At 45.8% G+C, this 23,901-nt stretch overlaps 1 protein-coding gene and 1 long non-coding RNA gene across 4 annotated transcripts; one reads left to right on the top strand and one right to left on the bottom strand.

Moving 5' to 3' along the window:
• The first annotated feature begins 1,825 nt into the window (after window positions 1-1,825).
• On the top strand, window positions 1,826-6,221 carry LOC135393199 (uncharacterized). 3 transcript variants are annotated; one of them, XM_064623691.1, is made up of 8 exons: window positions 1,826-2,794; window positions 3,005-3,158; window positions 3,233-3,394; window positions 3,518-3,715; window positions 4,883-4,915; window positions 5,116-5,244; window positions 5,346-5,460; window positions 5,956-6,221. In XM_064623691.1, exons 4-7 carry the CDS (start codon window positions 3,569-3,571, stop codon window positions 5,385-5,387), a joined length of 351 nt encoding a protein of 116 aa, XP_064479761.1. In that variant the 5' UTR covers window positions 1,826-2,794; window positions 3,005-3,158; window positions 3,233-3,394; window positions 3,518-3,568; the 3' UTR covers window positions 5,388-5,460; window positions 5,956-6,221. The 3 variants fall into 3 exon arrangements, with proteins under 3 accessions (XP_064479761.1, XP_064479760.1, XP_064479762.1); XM_064623690.1 differs by lacking the exons at window positions 5,116-5,244; window positions 5,346-5,460 and having other exon boundaries at window positions 1,833-2,794; window positions 2,915-3,158; XM_064623692.1 differs by lacking the exons at window positions 5,116-5,244; window positions 5,346-5,460 and having other exon boundaries at window positions 1,833-2,794.
• On the bottom strand, window positions 4,873-5,491 carry LOC135391562 (uncharacterized). The gene is made up of 3 exons (XR_010422045.1): window positions 5,407-5,491; window positions 5,102-5,236; window positions 4,873-5,041 (listed from the first exon to the last, which is right to left on the bottom strand). It is a non-coding gene; the product is annotated as an uncharacterized LOC135391562 (long non-coding RNA).
• Window positions 6,222-23,901: the final 17,680 nt, after the last annotated feature.

Raw genomic sequence — 23,901 nt, forward strand, 5'->3', positions numbered from 1 at the left:
CTTTTTTTAAATAGCATGTATATATTTTCATGCAAAATTTACGCTACGCTGTAATACATGATTTAGCAAATATCCTTAAGGTAGTTTTTAAAGAGAGAGCTTTTCATTGATACAGCTTCGCAGGTGGGATATGAAAATGCTATTTGAGTTAGCCTTACCGTACAAAGGAGCATCGGAGTCGAACGCATTTTCGTTCTGTGCAAACTGTTCCGCCAGTAGAGCGGCAACTCTCTCCGCCGTCTCTACCTCCTGAGCTGCTTGGGTCGTCGTCAGTTGCTCGCCTCCTTCACCAGTTGGCAAGTCCCTTTCTCCCCCGCCTGTCAGCATAGTTTGAATTCTGTTGTGTGATATCAGCCTCCTGCTCCTTTTTTTCAGATTTTCGTAACACTTTTTGAGCTTCCGTGGCTCCCGGTAGGTTGTGTCTGGTGCCGAATTGAAACGGCGGGCGATGGTTTCCCATGCTTCGTTTTTCTGCCTGACTGTCACCGCATTTGTTCGTTTGTTTTCAATGATACCTATGTAATCTTCTGCAATATCTAGAAGTTTCTGTTGCTCTCTCGGTGTGAAATTTGGACACCGCGGTCTCGACGACATGATAACACGGCAGTCGCGATCGTGTAACAAAGCAGACGACAGCGTAGCAGACGACAGCATTTGCAGAATGAAGTGAGTCATGCAAACGACACAATTCGGCTGGAAAAGAGCTTTATTTCGCCTTGTTTCAAAAGTAGAAACGCAAATTAAATTCAATTACAGCGAAGAAAACTGTCGTCTGCTGTCACGGAAACAAACGAGCGTGTTGGGTCCGTCGCAAGGTGTGTCGGTGTATTGCATAGTCATGTCGAGACTGGGAGGTACCCGGGTTCGAATCTCGGTCCCGGCTGTGCTGTCTGGGGTTTTTCCTGGGTTTTCCTCCGACACTTTCAGACATATGTCGGCACAGTTCCCTTAGAAGTCGGCCCAGGACGCACATTCCCCCAGGGCGTGAGTCGTGACGTTGTCCACATACGTGAGGCCGACAACGGCAAGCCCTATCACCACCACCACCACCACCACCATAGTCATGTGATCTCGAAAAGCCAATAACACGTGGCCCTCGAAGCAGACGAACAAATTCCCTAGAATTTCCTAGCCTAAACTAGGTTTCGCAAAGTGACGGCCATCAGGCATATACTCAGGCGAGCGGAGAATCCAGTCCGAGCATTGACTGTGGGGTCTCCCATAATGTGGCGCACAATCGGATACGTGGAAGCTAAGTCACGTGTTTTCTTTCCGCGAGTATTTAATGCGGTTTTTAAATAAACACGTACTCCCTCTCCATGTACGTCGTCAGCGACACTTCATTTCGAAGCATGATCAGTGTACAACGGGGAGTGTAATGGAAGCGCGCGTAATATATTTTTGGTCGGAGCTGTAATGCGACCGCGCGCGCCGATGGCCAGCGACTTCAGATTTGTGATTGTGGATGGGGTTGTTCTGCGACTTTTAACTTGTCTCTGAGGATTAACATAGTTGTTCTAAACCACCATGCTTGCCACTACTTAGAATGCGCGTTTTTCACCTGAGAACTGAAAGAAAATGTACGAGAGTTGCCGCGGTGCACAGTAACGTCTGAAAGTCGTCTGTTCACGCCATAGAGATAATATAGGAAGACTCTAGAGAACGGCCTTGGCGCGCGGCCAATGCTTTCTCCCTACCGCGGGGTGTGCCCACCTGCGCGCGGCCAGCGGAGGCATAGACAGCGTTGCCAGACCTCTTTTTGCACGCTAAATGTTAGCGGAGTACTCGTTTTTGAGGGCAACAATGCGGATCTCTATGGCAACGTAAGTGAGAACGCCTCGGGCGTGGCGTTCGTCTGCTCTCATGGCCTCCGCATTGCTCGCCGAGCCGAGCAGGAAATATGTAAGCATACACCTATCAGTTGTTGTTTGCATGCATGATGCAGACGTTTGTCGTCGTACCTTTGGGCAATTGCGTTGAACGGCTTCTTTTGGATTAATAGCTTGTATCGTGGCGTAAAAGGATAACGTGTGTCTTGTTGCACACAGTGAGGCCCAGCGAATAGCATGTAATGTGGATATATGACCGTTTAAGTGTTCGAACAAAGAAAGGTGTGTTTCCGAACTGTGCGTTTCCTCGAAAAGCCTTTATTTGCCGTGGTTGTTGGTCATTAACAGGGACAACAGGCGAAATTCGTGATACATGTTACTGCCTGTGTATCACTCCTACCTTGTTCCGTCGTTTGCGCGTTATAACAATGCAACAATGTAGGAAAGCGTCGTAAACTGTTAGTGTTTTCATCAAGGCACACAGGTATATGTAAGAAGAAAAAATAAATTTTGGGTCGCAGGTCCACTTGGGGCGAGCGAAGACGACGACGATTTAGGGCATCTACTGATTGCGGAACAAGATTTGTTTCGTGAGCATCTGCCTCACTTGGGCACCACGACTTGCTTCTGTAATTCTTCTACTGTGTTCTCTTAATCTGATGCCAGCATACTTTTGCAGGATCACTTTCGCCAGTGAAATTATGTGATCAGGCTCCTATGCATAGTGCTGGCACAGTGGTAGCTTGTCACCGTGTGTTAGGATGAAGTGATTAAACGATTTCAAAACGATCGCCCGCACTACAAGCTTCACAGACCTCAATTTCTCGAGACGAAAGGTCTGCTCAGCGCAACACAGCAGACGTGTAACAAAGGAGGATGGTTTAACAAGCCCTCCATTGTCCCTGAGCATGATGAGAACACTTGATGTCTCGTCATCTAGGAGTGTGTCCAAACAACCATTACAGGTGAGTTTTGAGGAGACAATTCTAACAACATATCCTCCAATATAGGCAACAATGTCCTCGCTGAACCTGCTGAGTCATGGTCAGCACACTGTAGAAGGGCACAGATGTTGTCCTCTGCAGGAACTTCTGCAGTGGAAGTCTCCTCACCTGCACTTTCCTCCCTTCGCGGCTTGCCCTGGTGACCGAGTGTCTCTATGGCTTCCACTGTAGGCGCGACATTCGCAGAGCTTGGGGCCTGAACTTCAGCGTGTATCAGAAGCTTCCTGTAGGCATGGCGGAATTGGGAAGCTGATGGGTTGTTATTCCATCCTCCTCTTTGCCTGATGCAGCTGAAGAACAGTTCCAAGTGGTCCTGGCTGAGGCGGTACGTAGTGATGTAACTAGGGGAGTGCAAGGGAGTAATATAGTTTGTTCAAACACACTGTTTTCTGATTCTAGACCTCTACATGTTACCTGCATGCGCCCGCCTGGAACAGCGCTTCTGCCAGCTGTGCAACACTTTTTAGAGTAAAGGCCACGCTGATGACTGACATGCGTCTCCCATGCTGAGCAGCTAGCTCCCCGGATGGAAGTCGCAGTGTCATCATTCTTGACGACGATGTAAGCATCCTTTTTCCTTGCTGGGAAATTGTTCCATTGCGAAGTGGTGCCTTAAATCCTTTGCCAATGGGACTGTGCGAATTAAGCAAATCAAATGCTCTGTAAAAGATGTTCATGCTTTAGCTTTAGTGGCCACAGTCATGAAAATGAAAGGCCTACTCATCTACGTCGGCAATGAACGAAGCGGTTGCGTCACTTCCTTCAAATTCGGTCAATCCCAGGAGCCGTGCGTGGGTCAGGGCTTTGCTCACGGATGAACTTAGAGTATGCGCTGCAAGGCGGACCTTCATGATCTGGCGGCCAAACTCAATATGGGATCTGGTGAGCTTGTTTGCTGCTCTGTGGCCCTCCTTCTCTTGGAGTTGCTGCAGCCTTTCAATAAAGGCCCACCTGATTGTCTAAGAAGGGTGAAAGTATACTTAAATTTGTTGGCAGGCAAGAGAGAAACTGAAATGGAAGCTAGGTGTACTGCATTCACATGCGGAAAAGTGAGCTCAACTTATGCATAATGCTGGAACGTGGAGGGACCAGAAAAACACTCGTCCATCCTTGTTCCCACATTATTCACAAGGGACAGTTGGTAGCATTGTCATCCTATTTGCTTACTCCATAGTGGCTGCTCTGTAACACCTTGTGATCCCCAAACAGGTTCCTGAGCAGTTTAAGACTGTGTGCAGCATCAAAAATTAGGTGTATGCTCTTGTCAGCATCAGCAGGATGGGAGAAAAATGTCCGAAAGTCCTCTGTGTTGTTGGCATGGATATGGCACCCCAGCAGTCGCCCCATCATAACATTAGACGATAGCCCGTCACAGACGACTGCCACGACTTCGAGCCCACAATTTGTTAGCACCATGATGGCTTCTGTCAGTAGTGTCTTCAGTACTTCCCCAGAGAGCCCCTTATTTAGAAAATAGCCGAAGGGTATTTTCCATGGTGATGCCACGCCCACAGCCATAAATACCAAAGAGTCACCTGCTAGGGGCGCATCATCCGTGTCATGAGGTGTGTTTTCCTCCCCAAAATCAACGTAACCAATTAGCCGTCCAGTGGCCTTGTCTACTTCACATTTTTTGCGTATGCTCATTCCATCAAGCATGATTGAGCACAGCTTCTCTCTCCTCTCAGTTGTTTCATGCTTTTTCTTCAGGTGGTCTAAGACTTCCTGCGTGAAGCCAGGCCAAGCACCAATAACCTTTGACCATTCGCGGAGTGTGTCTACAGCTGGCATTGGGAATAGTTTTGAGACATATTTGTAGGCACGAGGTGAATAAAAGTGGAGTGTCATTGCAAATCTCCTAGTTTCTGGGGAATATCTACGGCCTGGCTTTTTCTTTCTCACGTTCTTTGCCCATTCCTTAAGTATCTCTTGTGGCAGTTCCCCAAAGGACTCCAGCTTTGTTTGAGCCTCCTCTGCCAACAAGTTCTTTTCCTTCAGTTCAGCAATGAGGCTTTTTAGATTTTTAATTCTCTTTTCTCTCCTTTTCAGGGTCAGTTGCAGCCGTCGACGGACACCACGCAGGTACTGGTTCTTCTCTCGAAGTTGTCTCATTCCTGTTCTTGGCGTTGTTTTGCTGTGATAGGTGTGCTCCTTGTGACCCTTGGGTGTGATCGGGCTGCCCTCAGTATCTGTGTTGCTCACAGACACCTGCAAAGTTGCCTGTTGGTTAAGGACAGCATTCCCCAATATTTTGCATTTTAAAATTACCGGTTGTCGTGTAGGCGTGGTTTCATTGCATGTTTCCGGTTGTTGCTGCCCTGCTCTGGGGTCAGGGGACAAAACATCTAGAGAAATGTCCTCAAGTCGTTGTGTTTTGGGATCTGGGCTTTCCTGCTGACACTCCTGAAATGGTAGTAGGAACTGTCGCTGCTCACACGAATTGGAATGCATTGTTTCGCAGTGGGCTATAGTCACAAAAGCAATTTGTCTGTGTTTTCATGTTTTTCAGCAGCAGAAGAACCTGACAGCAGAAAGCAGCAGGAATAAGAAATGACATACAGACATATACTCACTGCTTTCCGCTTTTGTGGCAGCTTACAGTAGGGATGGTCCTCATGGTCAAACAGGTTAGCCTAAAAAATGTTTGCATTTATATCTACAGCTCGGGTTACATGACGTCACACTGCATAGAATTCATGCTTTGAGAATAGTTATTTGAGCCTTAGGCCCACAAATAAGTATTGCATTCTTGAGCACTAGTGAGGCATCATCATCATTATTATTATTAAGAAAGCTCATGTGCTCACAGGCAGTAGGATAGCCGGACTAGGGCTGGGGGTCTGGGCCCGTGGAATACTGCTTTCAGGCCCTTCCTTAGAAAAGAATGAAAAAAAAATCCTACATGGAAGCAGATGTATGACTTATTGACCAAGCCATTCTTACAAGCAGTGAAACAGGTTGAGGGGGGCTGGTAGTCTCTGCTTCCGCAGCACTTGCCTCGGGCATCTCCTTGATAGAAAATTACGACCATTAAAAAGGGAAGGAATCGCACAATCTATAGGCCAAGCCGTCCTACAGGTCAAGTTGTAAAAGCACGTAAGCAAGAATTCATGTCCTTACAGGCAGTGGAACAGCTGGAGAAGGGACGGCGGGCTCTGCTTGCTCAGCACTGGCTTCAAGCATTTCCTGGAAAACATGGAGTGAAGGCAGTCATACAGGGGGGTGGCTGCACAAACTACTATGTACTTACCAGGGAAACAGTGTCAGCACCACTTTCATCTCTTTCATCTGGCTGGCTGGCTGTTACTTGGCTCTAAAAAAGTTCTTCCATTATTATCTCCTTTTGTATCATTTTAAAAGTAATAAAGAATAACCGGATACCTCAGCAGTTCCTGGCCTCACTGTCATAGGGACCGCGTTTGCCTTCAGTTTTGCTGTCTGATGACCAGCGATGAAGCTAGAAGTGTGGAAGTGCCTAGAGCATACTCTCTGACCGCGTGTAGGAACGAGCGATTGCATGTCAAGTGCTTCCAGCCATCGGAAAAGCAGGTGTGGATCCCGCGGAAAACTGCGATAATATGTATCTCAAGATCGTGCCGTAAGTTTCGACAATATTCGTTTGCCTTAGAGTGAACAACGTTTATGACTGGGCACGCCACAGAAAATACTTGTGCATGGACCCAGTGGACACTTACTTGTGAAATGACACCCCGCAGGATTTACTCTGCCTCATTTTACATTTCACACAACAGCTGGGCATCTTTCAAGCTGTGTAACTGCAGCGTCCGCGTCTGACAAGTACAGAGCGATGCGAAAGCGAAACTACATGTCAGTTCCCTGCTGGTGCTCGATTGAGCCAGAGAACGTTGAGATCGCAATTTGACAGCACTCAGGAACTGAACTTGCAGACTTTTATTGACTTTTATCAACACTTTATTTCTCAATTTTGCACATTTCACCAAAACAGTCACAGATTTGTGACATTTGAACGAGTTTTGAAACAAGAGACGAGAAAGTCAAACTTAGCGGTGAAGCGCGCAGCCAAAGGCAACCCTGTTCATGCCTCCCAAAATGTCAGCGCCCGCGGGGACACACTTTTCTTGCCGAGTCCGACCCCCCTGGTTCACGCCGATGCACTAGCGCGCGCAAAAGCAAACGATTTCTGTATCCTATCACAGACATACCCGCAGGGCGACGTGGTCGTTCTTATTGTTGCCAACACAGATCGCGGCATGCTCTGCAATCTTTATCAATTTAATTCGGTTATTTAATAACTGTGGCGTGTTTTGTCGGGTAAATTAGCAGTATTCCATTTTCAACAAAGGGCAATCGAATGGTACACTTTATGAAAGGGGCACGGGGTACGAGACCGTCCCTTTAAGGGGCGCGGTAGCCGCGGAGGAAGGACGAGAGAAAGCGTGGGGTCTACATCAGAGAGAAGGGAGTGAGCTATGTCGTGTTCCCACGGAGCCTGCATCTTGGGACGGGTGAGTGCCGAGAGGAGGTGTCTTCGGTCGCACGACGACATTATTATCGGGGAAAAAGCTCCCCAAAACTGTCGTTGATGCCTAATTGTTATATATATTCATGTGGGTGTCTTATACATTAGTAGCATGGCTGTACCCAGGATTTTTTTCCAAGGGGGCGAACCGGTTCTAGATGGAAAGAGTGCACCCCCCCCCCCCCCCAGCACCACCACCACACCACTTTCTGGAAGCGGACGCTGTGCACGGTGTGGGTGTTCAGAGGTCCCTATTATGACATATGAGAATAAATATTACGACCTATGACTAAAGAGTGCACTATTTTCACAGCGACCGTGGAGTTCCACGCCCCCCCCCCCTCGGTACGCCCATGATTAGTAGTCATAACAGTTTTCAGTTACCATCTTTGTTGTTATTTGCGATTCTGAGCCCCGGAGTCTTCATGTAAAAGACGCGTTATCGTACCATCATTGACCTCGCAGTGCTTCCATGTCGCCGTTAGAGTGAAGCGTATGTGGAACACAGACAGGGCAAGTGCAAACACAGAGTTCGACCAATTTTCGATCCATTGGCGTTTCTTAAATGCGATTGCAGCATGCTTGTTTTTACCTCTTTGTATTTCAAATGCACAAGGAAAGCCATATTGGTACGCTCTTTTCATTCTGACCCGCATGATGATGCCTGGCCCTTTACTTTGTAAGGGGCTTCTGTAAGTTCACACACGCACGTTCGGAATTACTGCAGCGTTGTACACACGGACGCATGCTGTAGCTGAATTCAGGTAGTCTGCTTTCGCACAGCACTGCACAAAAGAAAACGCAGAAGAAAACAAAACGAAAAGAAAAAGCAAACGAAGAAGAGAAAATTTGAAAGACCGAAGGTCGCACAGCCGACGAAATATCTGTCGCTTGGTCCGCGTATTCGCATTTATATACAGGATGCCTGCGATAACTGTAGAGATGAGCTCGAACACATAGCGCTGTCAAAGAAAAACAGACAGGTCTGTGTTACAAACGGACTGATCTTACAATACAGCCCATGTTTGTGACACAAACGTCATAGGAGAGTGTCAGTTTCCCTTTGACAGTGCTATGTGCCGGCGATCATTTCTGGTGCTAGGGTGGACACCCTGTGTATATCTGAGCCTGATTAGTATATTATTATAATAGTATATATGACACTTACTGACTACTACCCAAAACTGTCCTTGATCCCTAACTCGTATATATATTCATGCGTATGTCTTAGACAGTACAGTAATCCTACAAGTTTTCAATTACTATCTGTTGCTATTTCGTGACTCGAGAAAATCCAGATCATTGTTGCAGGGCACGACCTTTTCGGCACGCAAGAGCAAGTCTACGAAGGCAGTAAATGAAGCACAAAGACGAAAAATAGTTCTTGTGTTCATGCACAACATGCAAAGTTTCGCACTTAATTTCGTGTGAACCGTTATTTGAACCGGTAACCGTTATTTTTTTACCGGTTTAGTTCCGGTTCAGCTCCAAGATGGCGTCGACTCTTTCGGTTCGGTTCAGTTCCGGTTCGGGTTCGGTTCGACTCTCTGGTTTCGAGGCAGCACCACCTCTATACGTGGTGATGTGAACGTGATGAACAAATGCATAGGGTGACAAGTTGCTTGGTTTCTAACTTTTTTTTCTACAAAATGATACCATTTGAAAAAAAAAATACTGGTAAAACCTGAGACAAATGACTGTGAGTGTGCAAAGTTTGAAGCGCCAGAGACGTCATCTTTTATTTTTACGATGCGGTCCTAATGTGTAACCTTTGCCAAATTCACCGTGTAGGAGTCGCTCGCCTGAGTCACGCAAGAGGCACGACGTTGCGGATTGGCATACGAGGAAAGCAGGTTTTCTAACCTGTGAGATTGAAAGCTCTCTTCCGCTCCAGCATTACACACATTATATACTCGTAGTTCTCGTGCCAATTTCTGTCCTAGGGCTTGTAAACCTAATTTCTGGTTCTCCCGACATATTGATATCTTTCCGTGCCCCTTCAAACGCATTGTAATTAAAATAGCATTTAAAATACGAATGCATGTATTTTTTTAAATACGCGTACAGACTTGAGAAGTGTATTTATAATTACAGTGGAATCCCAAATTCATTCAAAATCGGTTAATTCATACCCCCAGATAATTCGAGCCCTCGTCCGGGTCTTGTCCAAGTCACATGTGTTTCAATGGGGAGGAACAAGCATATACGTCAGATAATTCGAACCAACGGAGCTCGCGCGGCGGGCCAGAACAGAACGGGCCAGAGCCGTATATTAAAAGGGAGTCTGGCCATTGGGAGGAGTCACAAAAAGAGGCTCGACTTGTCAATCACAGTTTCGCTCCACTGATTGGTTTGCTCTTTATCAAGGGGATCGCCATGACACCTCACTGCCACCCAAAATGGCGACGAAAACACGCAGTGAAGCGGGGATTTCGTGACAAAAAAATTTCACAGACTAACTTGATTTTGCGCTGCAAATGTACATCCTAATATAAATTTCTCGGAAATCAGTTTCAACTTATGCTCATCCATCGATATCTAACTGAAAATAATACGTTTTGTCGCCGGTGTTAGGCCCAGTTACAGTGGCTAGAAGGAGAAGTGTGCCGGGCGCCATATACTCGCCATGCGATAGGGAAGCGCAAACCGCAATGACAAATTCTGGCGTCGCAGAGGGCGCTGCAACCACTAGGCGAGTTGGGTCGCGGGAGGCAGACGCTTACTTGTCAACTCAACGTGTGACGTTTCGAGCATTTGTTTGTTCAATTTGTGTCTCTTTGGGCGCTTTTGTGTGTCATTTAGCGAAGTCTGGGTATCCTGTCTTCACGACATGGTCCATGCCACCGTGAGGACGAACATGAAGTCCTCCTGTTCCGACCACCGAAAGAAACTATCCGCAGAGAAGAGTAGACGCGTAACGTAAAGCGCGGAGAAAGGACTAACAATTGAAGGTGTTGTGTGTGAACGGTAATTCGAGGAAGGGTATACCATGAGGATTCTTCGGCACATCATTGGCGACGAAAACGTTGAAATTCTGAGGGACAGGTCGCTGCTAACGGACGATGCCGTTCCAACCCTGTTCCGGACGCGCCGAAGTATTTCACGAAGAAAGTGCACCCATCAAACTAAACCTGGGTTCTGGTGCGCAGGTGTACAACTTCAACCCGTTGTGCATCAACAGTGATGGAAACGATTTTGCAATCTCTGTCAACGTACGGCACATGAAAGAATGGTCAATGACATGACGCATCAGAAAGAAATCAAATGGAATTCCGTGTCCAAAATTCCTTTTTTGCTACACACAGATTTAGTCTGAACTGGTTACAAAACGGAAAAATTGCCGTATAAAAGCTGTATGCAGTGTGCTTTATACAGAATTTGATAAGGGCTGGTTAGAAAGTGGTTAAGAATTCATGTTAAGAAAATGTATACAGTGCGCATAATAAACCCGGTACGCACCTTTATTCAGGTTTCTGTCTGCTAGATTGGGAACGAATAGGCTGGATAGGCCATGGTTATAAGAGCTATATATAAACTAAGAGATCATTTTCATAAGCCGCACAGATCCAAGAAAGTGAGTTCACCAGCTGCTTCGACGTCTACTATATCCTGGCCATGGACTGGCCAAGCTCATTTCAGTGCTGGAAGCAGCATTTACGTTATATTTTTCCACTCAGAAGCTCTACGCCCGCAGTATCTTTGACTTTATGCAAGTCCTTGACCAATCTAAAGCTTGAACAAATTGGTTGTGACGTGCACCGCAATGAACTGATTAGACGTGTTCTTCAGATCTTTTTAGTCACACGACTGCATTCTCTTACAAAGTATCTTTTTTTCTTTCTCTCTCAGATTTTCTTGAATAAGGAGAATGTGTAAAAAGAGAGCGACGGAAGCATTTGAAAATACGATTGAACGGAAATCAATGAGATGTTTCCGTTCAATCGTACATGTATACACCAGCTCGCTTGTCCCCTCACTTATGTTCAACGAAAATACGCTATTTTGCTTGAAAATATTCGCTATGACGTCTCGGTAAAATATAAATGTGTTCAGTACTGTACCATCATGGCTCTATTTTTTTTTTCTTCTTTGTTTAAAAATTGCGCATGCTCGTGTTCTCGTAGTTGTCGCTGCATAATTAAGAGGACATGAATCAAGCACCAACAAGATTCCTTTTCAAGCTATCGTGAAATCCTCGGGTTTAGTGCCGAACTCCGCAACTTTCCACGTCAGGGCCCTTCGGGAGGTAACTCGCCTACTGCGACCAGCGCCACCTGGACCTTTCATTGCAGTTTTGTGCGCTTATTTCCCGGCGCCCGGCGCACTTCTCCTTCTAGCCACTGTAGCCTAGTGAACACGGCGATCACAACGAAATCATAACAAAAACGGCGCTGTGCTGTATCAATTTCATGGATATAAACATTCTTGCCTCTTATATTCCAACTATTCATGTAGATTTATTTAAAAATCATACCGACAACAGAACGTGTCCCAGCAGGTGGTTCTGCCGGCAGCGGTACAACGACGGAAGCAGACGACAATTCCCGACGTGCCTTACGCTCCCTAGCTGGCGCTTATCAAATTTGCACCAACAATTCACTACTTTTGCAGATACCGAGTGGTATCCATTTCAATCCCATCCAATCCACTTGCCACCCAAAATGGCGCTGCCCATGTTGGATCGGGGGAAAATAGTGAGGATAGGCTGATTGATAGCGCCCCATATTTCAAGACTTCATTGGTCGGAAAGCTGAAAAAGTGGGTGGAGCTTCAGGTATAGGCATGACCCATTAATGGCCAGACCACTGATCTCGATTGTAAAAGGCTGGATCGCGGATAGGGAGCGCGAGCGTGAAGAAACCGGCCGCCATCTTACTGTACCCAAAACAGTTCCCGCGGGCGATCATGCCGGCTTGTCGTAGTTACGGCTGCACCAGCCGTACGGGAAAAGGAGAGGGCACAACTTTTCACAGGTGAGTCATTCGTTATTAAGGAATAAATTGACGTTCATTCCGTACATTTCTTTGACGATTTTGAACAGTTTTTTTGCACGAAACCAGCACTTGGTGCAAGTTGTTAGATGGCTCTTCTGAGGCTCAAGCGAGCGCCCTGGTATTTTACCTGGCGTCAATGATAGTTTGGGGTCATAATATGTTACAAGGAACATGTTACTCTACAGTGGTAGTGTTGTCATCCGTGTATGTGCGGCACTCGAGCGCTAAACTGCGTGCATTACTTGCCCGGTACACGGTGTTCTCTACCCAAGGAAGTAGGCAGTCATCTTTTTGAATCAGCTTCGCGAGGAAAGTCTCATCCTTTATGTGTTTGCGTTGTTTACTGTTTTAGTGTTCAGTCGTAGCAAGGGATGTGGGGCTTTACGTCGTGAGACAACTGTGATCCTGAAACAAAGTTGAAACCCGGAGGGGTTCGTGATCCATTTTAAATCGATAGAAAACCCCAATGCGAGGAGACGACGAAAGGGACAAAGGACGAGACGAACACAGCAGTGTATTGCCAACCAAAAACTTTTATTTGTGAAGCATGTGCTGTATTTGCCTCGTCCTTTGTCCCTCTATCGCTATTACATCTGTGATCATGAACGGACAAAGAATGTCTCCGTTGCGATAATGTCACTGGGATGCGTCATCTAGCTCTTTCGTGTCTGACCTTTGTTGTCAGCTTCTTGCAATAACTCCATTAATAATTGGTTGCATGCAATGTTATTTGTAACAGTATATAAGACGTGATCTCTTGATACAGGTTTCATCATAGCCGCCCTGTCATACTCAAAAAATTGGTGCAGAACCTGCGCAGAAAAGACTGGACACCATCAAAGACCTCGGTGATCTGCAGCAGGCATTTTGAGGAAGACTGCTTTGACCGGACTGGGCAGACAGTGCGCCTTAAGACCGACGCAGTACCAACAAAGTTTGATTTCCCACAGCACCTCCAAAAAGTAAAAGCTTATGCATCACATCAAAATTTTTTAAGCTATTCTGGATAGTGTGTGATTGCTCTGCATTAACTGTCATAGATGTGAACCACATATGTACAGTAGACTCTCAGTAATTCAAACCAGCAGGGGACTGGTGATTATTGTGTTAATTACTACACATACACATCTAAACATGGGCTGCAAGGAAGAATTAGGTCATGGGAGCACATTTGTCTGGTACAAATTAGTCACCCACGTTGCTTACATCTACTGTTGGTTACCTTTATGCTGCCACAAGTTTCCTTTTGGACCCCTGAAACGCTCTGTAATCATTTTAGCTGCAATGGGAGTGTCCTCTCAGCATCTCAACTGCTTGCAAAACTGTAAGCATCTTAAAAAATGACACAGTTTTGAAGATTTCACATTCTGGAAATTTGCAACAGCAGAGGCTGTCAGAGTGCGACCTACTGAAAGGTTTGTTTTACGGAAGCAGATTTGTGGTGGCCATTCCTTCAAGGTAGTCATATCTTATAAAGGAATGAAAAGCGTGAAATTAGCACAAGTGCCGTTCGAATTTTTAATACACTGGACACATAGCCTGCCAACCCAAAATTTTGACCTTGTTTGAGCTACAGCCGTTTGATCCCCTTTTGCAGGACACTTCAGTAACCAGACAAAATAAACTGCCCACAAGTGTGAATTATCAGAGCTTACATTAATGAGAGCCCACTATACAGAGATCAGCATACATGGATAAATAAAAGGGTGGTGTTTGCACGTCATTACTCATTCCAATGTCAAATTGGATTCAGAAGTTTTGCCATATTGCCCCCATACGTCATCATTCCTGAAATAAAAGTATCTCCTTGCACATTCCCTGTACCTTCAAAATGCATAATGACAATAAATAACTGCTGAACTTAAAACCGTTTATTGTCTTTGTTCTTCAAACATAACATCTTGGAACTTATTGACGAACGCATATTTCGTTACATCTTTGTTACACAGAATGCACAACCAAGAAAGCCCCCTGCCACTAGACATAAAGTAGAGCAGGATACCATCGGTAGCACGTCACAGCCAGGACCATCTTGGGGCACACCAGGGCCGTCATCAGAAGTGTCACAAGCCTCATGTAGTCTTGCAGCAGACCATACATACGTAGTGCAGGAAAGTCCTCGTACATTAAAACTGAAGGTGAACGTCGCAGTTGAGGCACTAGAAGGTGCAAGCAAAAAAGTTAAGCATACCCACCAGAAGAATTTGAGACTAAAGAAAAAGGTGGTAACTGCAGAAAGTGTGATTGAAGACCTCCAGAAAAAGTCACTGGTTTAAAAGCAGTGCAGAGACATTCTCCGTGGCTCCCTTTCAGGCGTGCAGTTGGATTTGGTGCTACGTACTATACACAACAAACATGGGAAGATCAGCAGGGAGCAGTACCCCCCCATCCCTACGTAGTTTTGCTCTCACACTGCAGTTCTACTCCACGAAGGCGTACGAGTATGTGCGAAAGACATTCAATTTGGCACTTCCGCACCAGGCAACAATCAGGTCTTGGTACAGTGCAATCCATGGTGAGCCAGGATTTACACACGAAGCCTTTGATGCCTTGAAAGCAAGAGTAGAAGAGCAGCGGAAGTTATCTAAACGTGTCGTGTGTTCACTCATGCTCGATGAAATGAGCATAAAGAAGCAGATTCAGTTCACAGGACAGTCCTTTAATGGCTTCATAAACCTAGGTACTGGCATTGATGACGACAGTCAGGAACCAGCTACACAAGCTCTTGTATTCCTTGTGGTTGCTTTGGACAGTAACTGGAAAGTGCCATGTGCATACTTTCTGATCAACAGCCTAGGTGGGGAGGAAAAGGCAAACCTTGTGAGCCTCTGCCTTCAAAAGCTACATGACATTGGAATTCTGATAGCTGCAATTGTGAGTGACGGCCTGGGCTCTAACCTCACCATGTTTCAAGACCTTGGTGCAAACATGAAAAGCCCTGACATCAGGCCATGGTTTCAGCACCCTTCTGATTCTTCCTGGAGAGTTCATGTAATCCTCGATGCTTGCCACATGCTGAAGCTCATTCGTAATGCCCTGGCAACAATGGGGACCCTGAAAGACAGCAATGGAGGCACAATAAAGTGGGCCTACCTCGTATCCCTCCAAAATCTGCAGCAATCGGAAAGGCTTCATGCTGGAAACAAGCTCAAGGCTGCTCACATTGACTGGGGAAGTCAGAAGATGAAGGTGAATTTGGCAGCTCAGACACTCAGCTCAAGTGTGGCGGATGCTCTGGAGTTCTGTGACAGGGACATAAACAATCCAATGTTTCATAGATGTGAGGCAACAGTGGAATTTCTCAGGAAGTTCGATCGTCTGTTCGACATCATGAACTCCCGCAATCCCCTGGCAAAGAACTTCAAAACATCCATCCGTTATCCAACCCGCCACCTTTGGATTCCATTCTTCAACGAGATGACTGCGTATATTGGCAACCTGTTGTTGTTTGGCAACCTGAAAGATGCATCTGGAAAGCCAATATTAGAATCCCCACGAAAAACAGGCTTCCTTGGATTCCTCATCAACATGGCAAGCATTCAAAGCCTATGCAGCCATCTTCTTTCAGGAGATAATGCACTCTTAAAGGGTCTCTGACCAGAACCTGGTCAATGTCTTTGTTTGTATGGATAACGAACCTACATGGTGTCTCCAAGTTACAACTGAAACGTTTCGTCTCTGCGGAGCCGCCAACTATTCCAAACAAAGAGCCGAAAAGCGGTTTCGATTTCTGCCCTCAACTCGTGCGATCAGCGCAAAACTCTAGCTATTATGCAGTGGTTTTCCCATGTGTATGACGTCAAACAACGCCCGCGACGTTTATTGGTGGAAAGTCCACACCGGAAGTTCGGGTGGTTTCCGCAACTTCCGCATTGCTGGGTGCTTTTTCAATATGGACGCGGAAGCACAGCGGAGTCGACAAGTCAGCTTTTCAGCTACCTTTCAGCAGCTGAGAGGCACCTGCTACGTGCAGCAGAGTTTGGAGGCCTTGCTTTTGAAATGTTGAGCCGCGAACCGACTTCAGCATGAAGAGGAAGTTCCAACGACAGACTGTTAGATGAGCTTTCAGCATCCATCACGATGAAGCACATGAACAGTTTGTGTAAATTTCATGTATGACGGCGCCGTGTAAAGGGGCCGGAGTGGTTCATTGCATAATAATGCCGAAAGAAGTCGAGTGCTTATGTTGCAAGGAGCTGCTCTTAAAGTAGCATATTTAGAACTTCGAGGGCAGCACGAACCTAGCGCTCATATTCACAAGTAAGAAGCGTACGTGTCTCGTGCACAATCATGCTGGTTGGTTTCAATACAAAATAGTTTTTCTGAACTTTTCGTTATTGTTCGTCACTTATTCAGAAAGAGTGCAGCTGAATTAATACTCGGCGTCCTACTAGCTTTATCTTTGTTCAAAGCTTGCGTGTCTCATACAGGAAATAGATACGTACACTACATACCAACAGTTCGTGAGATGGATGTTGCACAGACTTGAAAAAAACAAGAGAATTGTTATACCAGTCTGCGCGGTGAACAGGATACGCAAAGCCTTTCCCATAGTAGCTACTACATGCTTTAAATACCCAAGATACTAGGTGGAAGTACCCCCTACAGGGGGTGCCCTTGCAATTTCAGCTGTAGACACATGTCGGTAATGATGCAACTATAATAATGGCCCCCCTCCCCCCGAACTTTTTTCAACACTCCTCCATGCTTGGGATTCTGGATAAACCACTGTGCTGACCCCTGACACAAAGCACCATCTCATCAGCCTGCTCCGCCTGGTAAGAATTACATTGGGCTCTCAATTCCACCACAGACACAAATCCAATCCTGTTCTGACGCATCCTTTTGTCCACCCATTCAGTTAAGTGTTGTTCGAACTCTTACTGTCTGATAGCACCCAAATAGTATTGTTTAAGCACCTCAAGTATTTTAATGATCGTTATGTGGAAGTAAATCAGACTGTTATGCAGGTTACCCTGTGTGTGACCTCGGTTCCTGCTCTCAGTCCTTCAGAAGTGCTCACTACACAAGTTGACTATCGAAAACCTCAATCTTCCATGCATGATGTAAAACCCCAGTTCGCTTGCTTCCTAGCCATTTTTTCATTCTCAATTTTCCTTTTGTGTGCAAAGTGCACACCCAGTTCGAGTAGGATGTAGACCTTGAGGAACCAAGCTTTGTATCTTGGGCTGCTCAAATACTCAAATAGGCATGTTTTAGTCGAAGATGATGTAACATGAAATGTGGTTCATATAGTTTATTGTGGCACTCAGATAATATCTTCATAATATGTCTGCAGAGATTGCTCCAAAATAGCGTATGTGATGCAGCGTTATACATTATTGGGCTTCTGGGAAAAATCATGATTCACCTGATACAGACGGCAGCCTTTGTAACGGTGTCTGACACATTTTTAGCAGCCACTGTTTTAAAATATGCATTAAAAATGCTCCAACTATGAAAGTATCATGAAGTTCTTCATTTCATTTGTTTACTTAAAGACCCTTGTGAAGGGATTTACATAAATGCGGGAGGTTTTTTATCCAAAAAAGACAAATACCAAAATGATGCAAACAAAATTCGTTCACTCACCACAAAGAAATTCATTCGATCTGAAAACGATCATAGCACTTGGAAATAAATGACGATACATTTTGTTCTGATGCTATGTGGGCAGGAACGTCATTCCAGTTTGACACCATCAGCTGGTGCGGAGAGTAGAGGAATTTTTTTGTTTTTGTAGGTGGAGCAAGTACTTTGTGCGAGTCATCAAGTCTTGGAAGTAACTTGTGAGGGGATTGACAGTAAGTGGGGTGGGGAGGAGGGTGACCGTAATATAACTTATGAAAGAATGCCAGGCCTGATACATTTCATCTGGTAATCAAAGCAGTAAGAAAAAGTTTGGCTTTAATGGCTGAGACGCTGGAAAAAGGATGATAATCACGAGCAACAAACCGTGCGGTTCTGTACAAATTCTACTTTGTCGATTAAGAGATGTTGGGATGGGTTCAAGATTGCAGAGGCATATTCCACTTCTTTTGAACATGGCAGTTGATGTTCTGAGACTGGAACACATAGAAAAGGCAAATACATACAAAGCATCAAGTGCCTAAGAAATGAATGATGAAAGAAGGCAGTCACTGGAAAGGTTAGCCAGTAGTAGGACTTGAACCCACATCTTCTGTATTATCGATCCAGGGCCCTTACCAATTGAGCTAAGCTAACACGCTTCTCCAGTGACTTCCAAGGGTGCCGATGTACCCCAGGAATAGGTTTGTGGGCAGGAGAACATTAGTCACTGTTATTATACAGGCATAGCTCTCTGTCCAGTATGATCACCGCAGAGCACATTTACAGAAACTTACAGGCACAAAACTTGCATAATAAATATGTAATAACCTCAAACAGCTATTATATATAATAACTGGGACATGGAACTCCAATAGCAGATGGTCTGGCAGTACAACACAGGTAATCTTGCCATCGCTATATTTTTCCCAAAATGCTGAAAATATATCGATAGAATTACTGCAGTGAACTGCTCAATTTTTCACCTCAGATATATTTTTAGCACTCTGTCTTTCATGTTTCAAAATATACATGCATCGAACCTGCAGAAGCTTGTGTGTGTAAGTAGAGTCACACATCTCATGTGCAACAGGCAGGTCTAAGTTGTATTGAGATATGTCAATTCCTTACGCGTGCTCACCACCTGTAGATTCCTTTAAAGGGAACAAAAAAAACTTTTGGTTAGTAACGACTTCACGCTATATACCACATTTATAAAAGAAATTGGTCCCGTACCTGACGGACAACTGTCATGACCATTGCCAGATGTCTTCCTCTCCTGTTCCTTCCACTTCCATGAAGTCATCACCCTAACATTGTTAAAAAAAGCCATATAAATGCGATAACTGAGATATTACCACTACGAGCATACAGCAAATCACAACCACATAAATAAAATACACAATTGCACCGAGCTGTCCACATTTTCACACACACACACACATAAAAATACATAACAGAGTGGACTGTCTCTAATAACACTTCAACAAGTTTGTGTAACTCTGTTTTGAAACTGGACACAGGAAGGCCATTTCCAATCAGTTGAAAAAAATTGTTCGGAAGAGGAACAGTTTCTGCTGATTTTTGTAGTTGGTCCGTAGCAGTGGAACCTTGTAAGGTGGTACAGTGATAGATTTCATAGCGTAATGGCAAGTGTTTGGGATAGCGCTAAAAGATCCTGAATTTGCAAGGCAATTTTGTGTAAATGTCTGATTTCCAAGTGAACGCTTTGTCTACTGTATTTTGCATGTCTTGAAGGAGCTGAGGGGCTGGATGGATGGATGGATTGCAGTGGCACCCCTGCTGGGCCTCTTTGCAACGAGGGTCCAGTACACTGCACCTGTAGACAACCTGTAGACATGGTTGTCGTATACCAGGCATTCTTTCTTTCTTTTTTTGTGCACTGCAATTTTATCGCAGTTGCCCTCTGTGGTGTTTCCCCAGATTAGACAACAATAGTACAGCTTGGGGTAAACTAAGGATTTCAACTGTGTTGGTTTAGAATCCAGAACCCTTCTTTACTATGTGCAGTATGCTGCATATGATAAGGAAAACAAATAGAAGAAAACTTGTACCTGATCCCTGCCTTGTATTTCCAACATTTGGTTCCACATCTTGTCCAAGGAAGTCATGAACTACATTGGTGCACACTGCTGCGACAATTATAATGTTACATCCAGATGCGGAATACACAGCTTCATTTTACATACTGTGAATATTGCTTACTGCATTGGCATGGCTGCATTCAACAACACTCGGAATTGTACAGTAATATTTTGATTTAGTGCGTAAACTTCAATTTTCTTTAATCCGTATTTTTCTTTGTTGCGTAAATGGTCTCCTAACATCTGCATGCCACAACGTAGTTCTCACAAGGAGAGTAATCACTCTATAAATTATACAGAGGACACTAACCTCGTCACGTCCAGATGCAACAGTCTTGGAAGATAGATTCAAGGAAAGCACTGCGGACTGCTGTCCTCGTAGCCTCGTAGCTCCTCTTTCCACGGCACTGATCTCTATAGTAATAGCAGGCTCCCACAGCTCCCCATAGAGCCCATAGTTTGAGATAATTCAGGCAACACTGGGCATGCAACCAATGAAAATGAACTATGATGCCTACCATTCGGCCAATCAGGAGTCTCTCAGTTTGGCTCTCCTTTCGGTCCGGTACTGGCTATCATCGGCAGGCTCCAACAGCTCCCCATAGTTTGAGATAATTCACACAACACTGGGCACACGACCAATGAGAGTGCAACGTTGTAGAAATTATGCAATGCCAGTCGGCCAATCAGGACCCTTAACTTTGGCTGGCCTTTCGACCGGTTCTGGCTACCATCGACTTCTACCGGATTTCACGCCTACCGCCGTTACCCGATATTCAAAATAACTGAAGCTTCTCTTGGCTAAAAAAAATATTTATTTGACACAAAGCACTGATTCAAAGATCTGGTACATGGGTGCACTGTGAATACAAAGTCCACTGCGTTGCTGACGCACTGTAACTAAGTTCGAACTTGAAGCAAAACGAACACAGCTCTCGAAATCCGACGGGGCCCGCGCTTGTTCTTCACACTCCAACCGGTCCAACTCACGAAGCATTCCAGTTCCGGAGTTGATAGACTGTTCGTGGGATAATAGTCGTGTCCAGGAACAGCACAACACACGTTGAATCACATCGACGCATGAATAAACCAGCGAACACTTCTACAAACTGTTCTGCCATCACCGAAACACGAAACACAAGAGGACGCCTTGCCGGCCGATTTTATGATGAGCATCTTCTTTCGTTGTTTGCAGAGCGGAAAAGGCGCTTGTCTGGCACGTAATCGTAATCCTGTCTTTGTTGTCAGGCCTCAAAATCGTCGGCGCCCGAACGCGTTCTTCACGCTCCAACCGCACCAGCCCAAGAAGCATTCCAGTTCCGTAGTTGATAGACTGTACGTGGGATAATAGTCGTGTCCAGGAACAGCACAACACGCGTAGAATCACAAACTGTTCTGCCGATTGACATCACCGAAGCACGGAACACAAGAGGACGGACGCCGTGCCGACCGATGCGAGCTATTTCGAAACTATGCTGAAACGGCCGCCGGGACGCTGCACACACATGCGCGCGTACAAAATGCGATTTCAAAACGTTGTCGACCAATCGGAGCGCGCACGCAGTCTGGGCCAATGAGCTTGCAACGTTGTAGATTGGCGCAGTGGTACATACTCTACAGCCGCATCCTCGGTTACCTGTGGAGGACTGATCATCGGCTTTTACTTTTACTGGCTTTCATGCCCGACGCTCGTTATCCCGTATTCCAGAACTAGGCGAATTTTTGACAAAATACACATTTATTTGAAACCTCGTACTGACTCAATAGTCCGACACAAATATTCACCGTGCGTAGAGTCCAAATCGTTGCGTTCGTTGACCAAGTTCGAACTCGCAAAACACACACTCTACTCCTAGAAGCGAGCGACGCTCACACGAGTGCATGCGATTTCACGGCGACCATCTCCTTTCGTTGGTCGCAGTGCGAAGGTTTCAACGAAGCGGGAAATGCTTGTCGCACGGACACCGAATCCTGTCTCCGTTGTGACTGCATTTGGAACTGCGACGGCGCTCACAAGTGTTCCTCAGGCGTCAGCTCACCACTGCATTCCAGTTCTGAACTCGAGAGACTGTTCGTACGTAGGATACTTGCGTAATTATACTTGCGAAATTATAACCTTTTCGTGGCGCGGGAAAGCCGGCACCGCCGTGTCTGGGGTGCCGGAGCAGGTCGCCGTAAAGTTTCGAAATATATGGTGCAGCAGGGACGCACGCAAAGCATCTTTGCCGGTGCCGCTTTGGATGGTTTTTAGTGCCCGTCGATACCGACTCTGCAAAAGTCGAATCCTCTTGGATACTTCTGCAAGTAAATTCAGTGATAGATAAGTGGAAGGCAGGACTGCTTCGCTTGCTTGGCGCGACAACGATTCAAGAAGCATCTGTGTTTTTCCACTCGATGGCAGGTAAGTCAGTTCCTATTCCATTCTGCCGCTTAGAGTAACATAGCATAGCACCGCACCTGTGGCATATACGCAACATTTCGGCCGGTAGAATTTATAGTTTTCACGTTTTCTGATCCCTGTTCTGGCCTTTCTTGCTCAGGTATCAACTAGGTACTGCTCAACTCATATCTGCTTGAGAAAAGCATCTGCATGGACGCAATAGAATGGATATGGCACTCTGAGTGGTTGGAACATCATCTTTTGGTTTATCAGCAGCACAGGTTCCTTCGTGACGGGTCAGCCTTGACATGTGACACTACACAAGCAGCAAAGGAATATGGACATGTTTTCTGTCATGCTGGATTTGTGAATGTGTGTGCCTGTGCGGTGAATTTACTGATCTACTGTGAAATCTTCCACGTGAGACATATCAGCTAACAGTGAAGGCGAAGTTGCTTCGGCATATATTACTCGAACTTCAGAAACAATGTTCATGTGAAGTTTGTGTTTCGCGCAGATACAGAAGACTGCATATGTATGATTTGGAAATACCAATCCCGAAAAATAAAGCACCTTGTGCAACAGAAAGAGCCAACGCTTCCGCGTTTTATTTATTTCACTGGATGCGGACGAAAATGCAGAACCGCAAAAGCGGGGGAGAGAACAGAGGGGAAAGGGAAAAAAGACCGCCTCGGTAGCGTCGCTTTACGTCACCCGTCACCCAGGGAGACAAAATAAAAGAAAGCAAAAAACTTCTCTACCGAGGCCCAACGATTGGCCCGACGTCAGAGGTCACGTGAGTTTTTCCCGACAATAGAAATATACTACACGTTCATTCCCCTGGTCATACACGGTGCTGTCAACTGACATCACTGACATCGTCGAGACGCGAGAGGGCGAGACACCGCTGCCACTTCTCTCCCTTCTCTTCTCGTAACTGCCCGCCAGACAGGCAGCCCGCGAAAGAATGCGCTTTTGAAACTTTGCCAACCAATAGCGGAGCGCGCTATGTCCTTCGGCCAATGGGTATCAACTATGATGCCTGACGGAGTAATACCACGTGTTTATGACGTGCAAACATTTTTTTAGAGCCGCGAAGAGGGGGAGCTATGGGGGCCTGGTAATAGGCTGGATAGCGGATTGAGGGTGCAACCGTACGGTCACCGGCCGCCATCTTGGGAAGCTCAAAACATTGCCATTCGCGACTACACCTGCATATTCTGCATGCGCCTTTGCGTAACATTTTTATCGTGTCATGCCCGCCTGCTGTGGCTATGGATGTACTGCCCGTACTGGCAAGGCACCGGGAACGACATTTCACAAGTAAGTGACGTAGTTCTATAAATATATGTGATTTATTAGTCCACGAGCGGGGCGACAAAACGTAGCCGTTGAGCATGTGCGCCGAACTTTGTGACTCGTACTTCAAGATCTAAACGTTAAACTTTAAAGAGTACTTTATCTGGATAGAGTCATTGTGATAGTACAGACTTCATGCAGTTCTCTGCATGGTCTCAGCA

Source organism: Ornithodoros turicata, chromosome 4 (genome assembly GCF_037126465.1).
Source record: "Ornithodoros turicata isolate Travis chromosome 4, ASM3712646v1, whole genome shotgun sequence".
NCBI classification, from domain to species: domain Eukaryota; kingdom Metazoa; phylum Arthropoda; class Arachnida; order Ixodida; family Argasidae; genus Ornithodoros; species Ornithodoros turicata.

What these genes read in the sequence shown, in the direction of transcription:
- LOC135393199 (XM_064623690.1), top strand. Translation starts at nt 3,569, where the DNA reads ATGAACGAAGCGGTTGCGTCACTTCCTTCAAATTCGGTCAATCCCAGG. An exon ending in CAAACTCAATATGGGATCTG is followed by an intron (nt 3,716 to 4,882) that starts GTGAGCTTGTTT and finishes TCTCCTTTTCAG; the next exon opens with GGTCAGTTGCAGCCGTCGAC. An exon ending in CGTCGACGGACACCACGCAG is followed by an intron (nt 4,916 to 5,955) that starts GTACTGGTTCTT and finishes ATGTCCTTACAG; the next exon opens with GCAGTGGAACAGCTGGAGAA.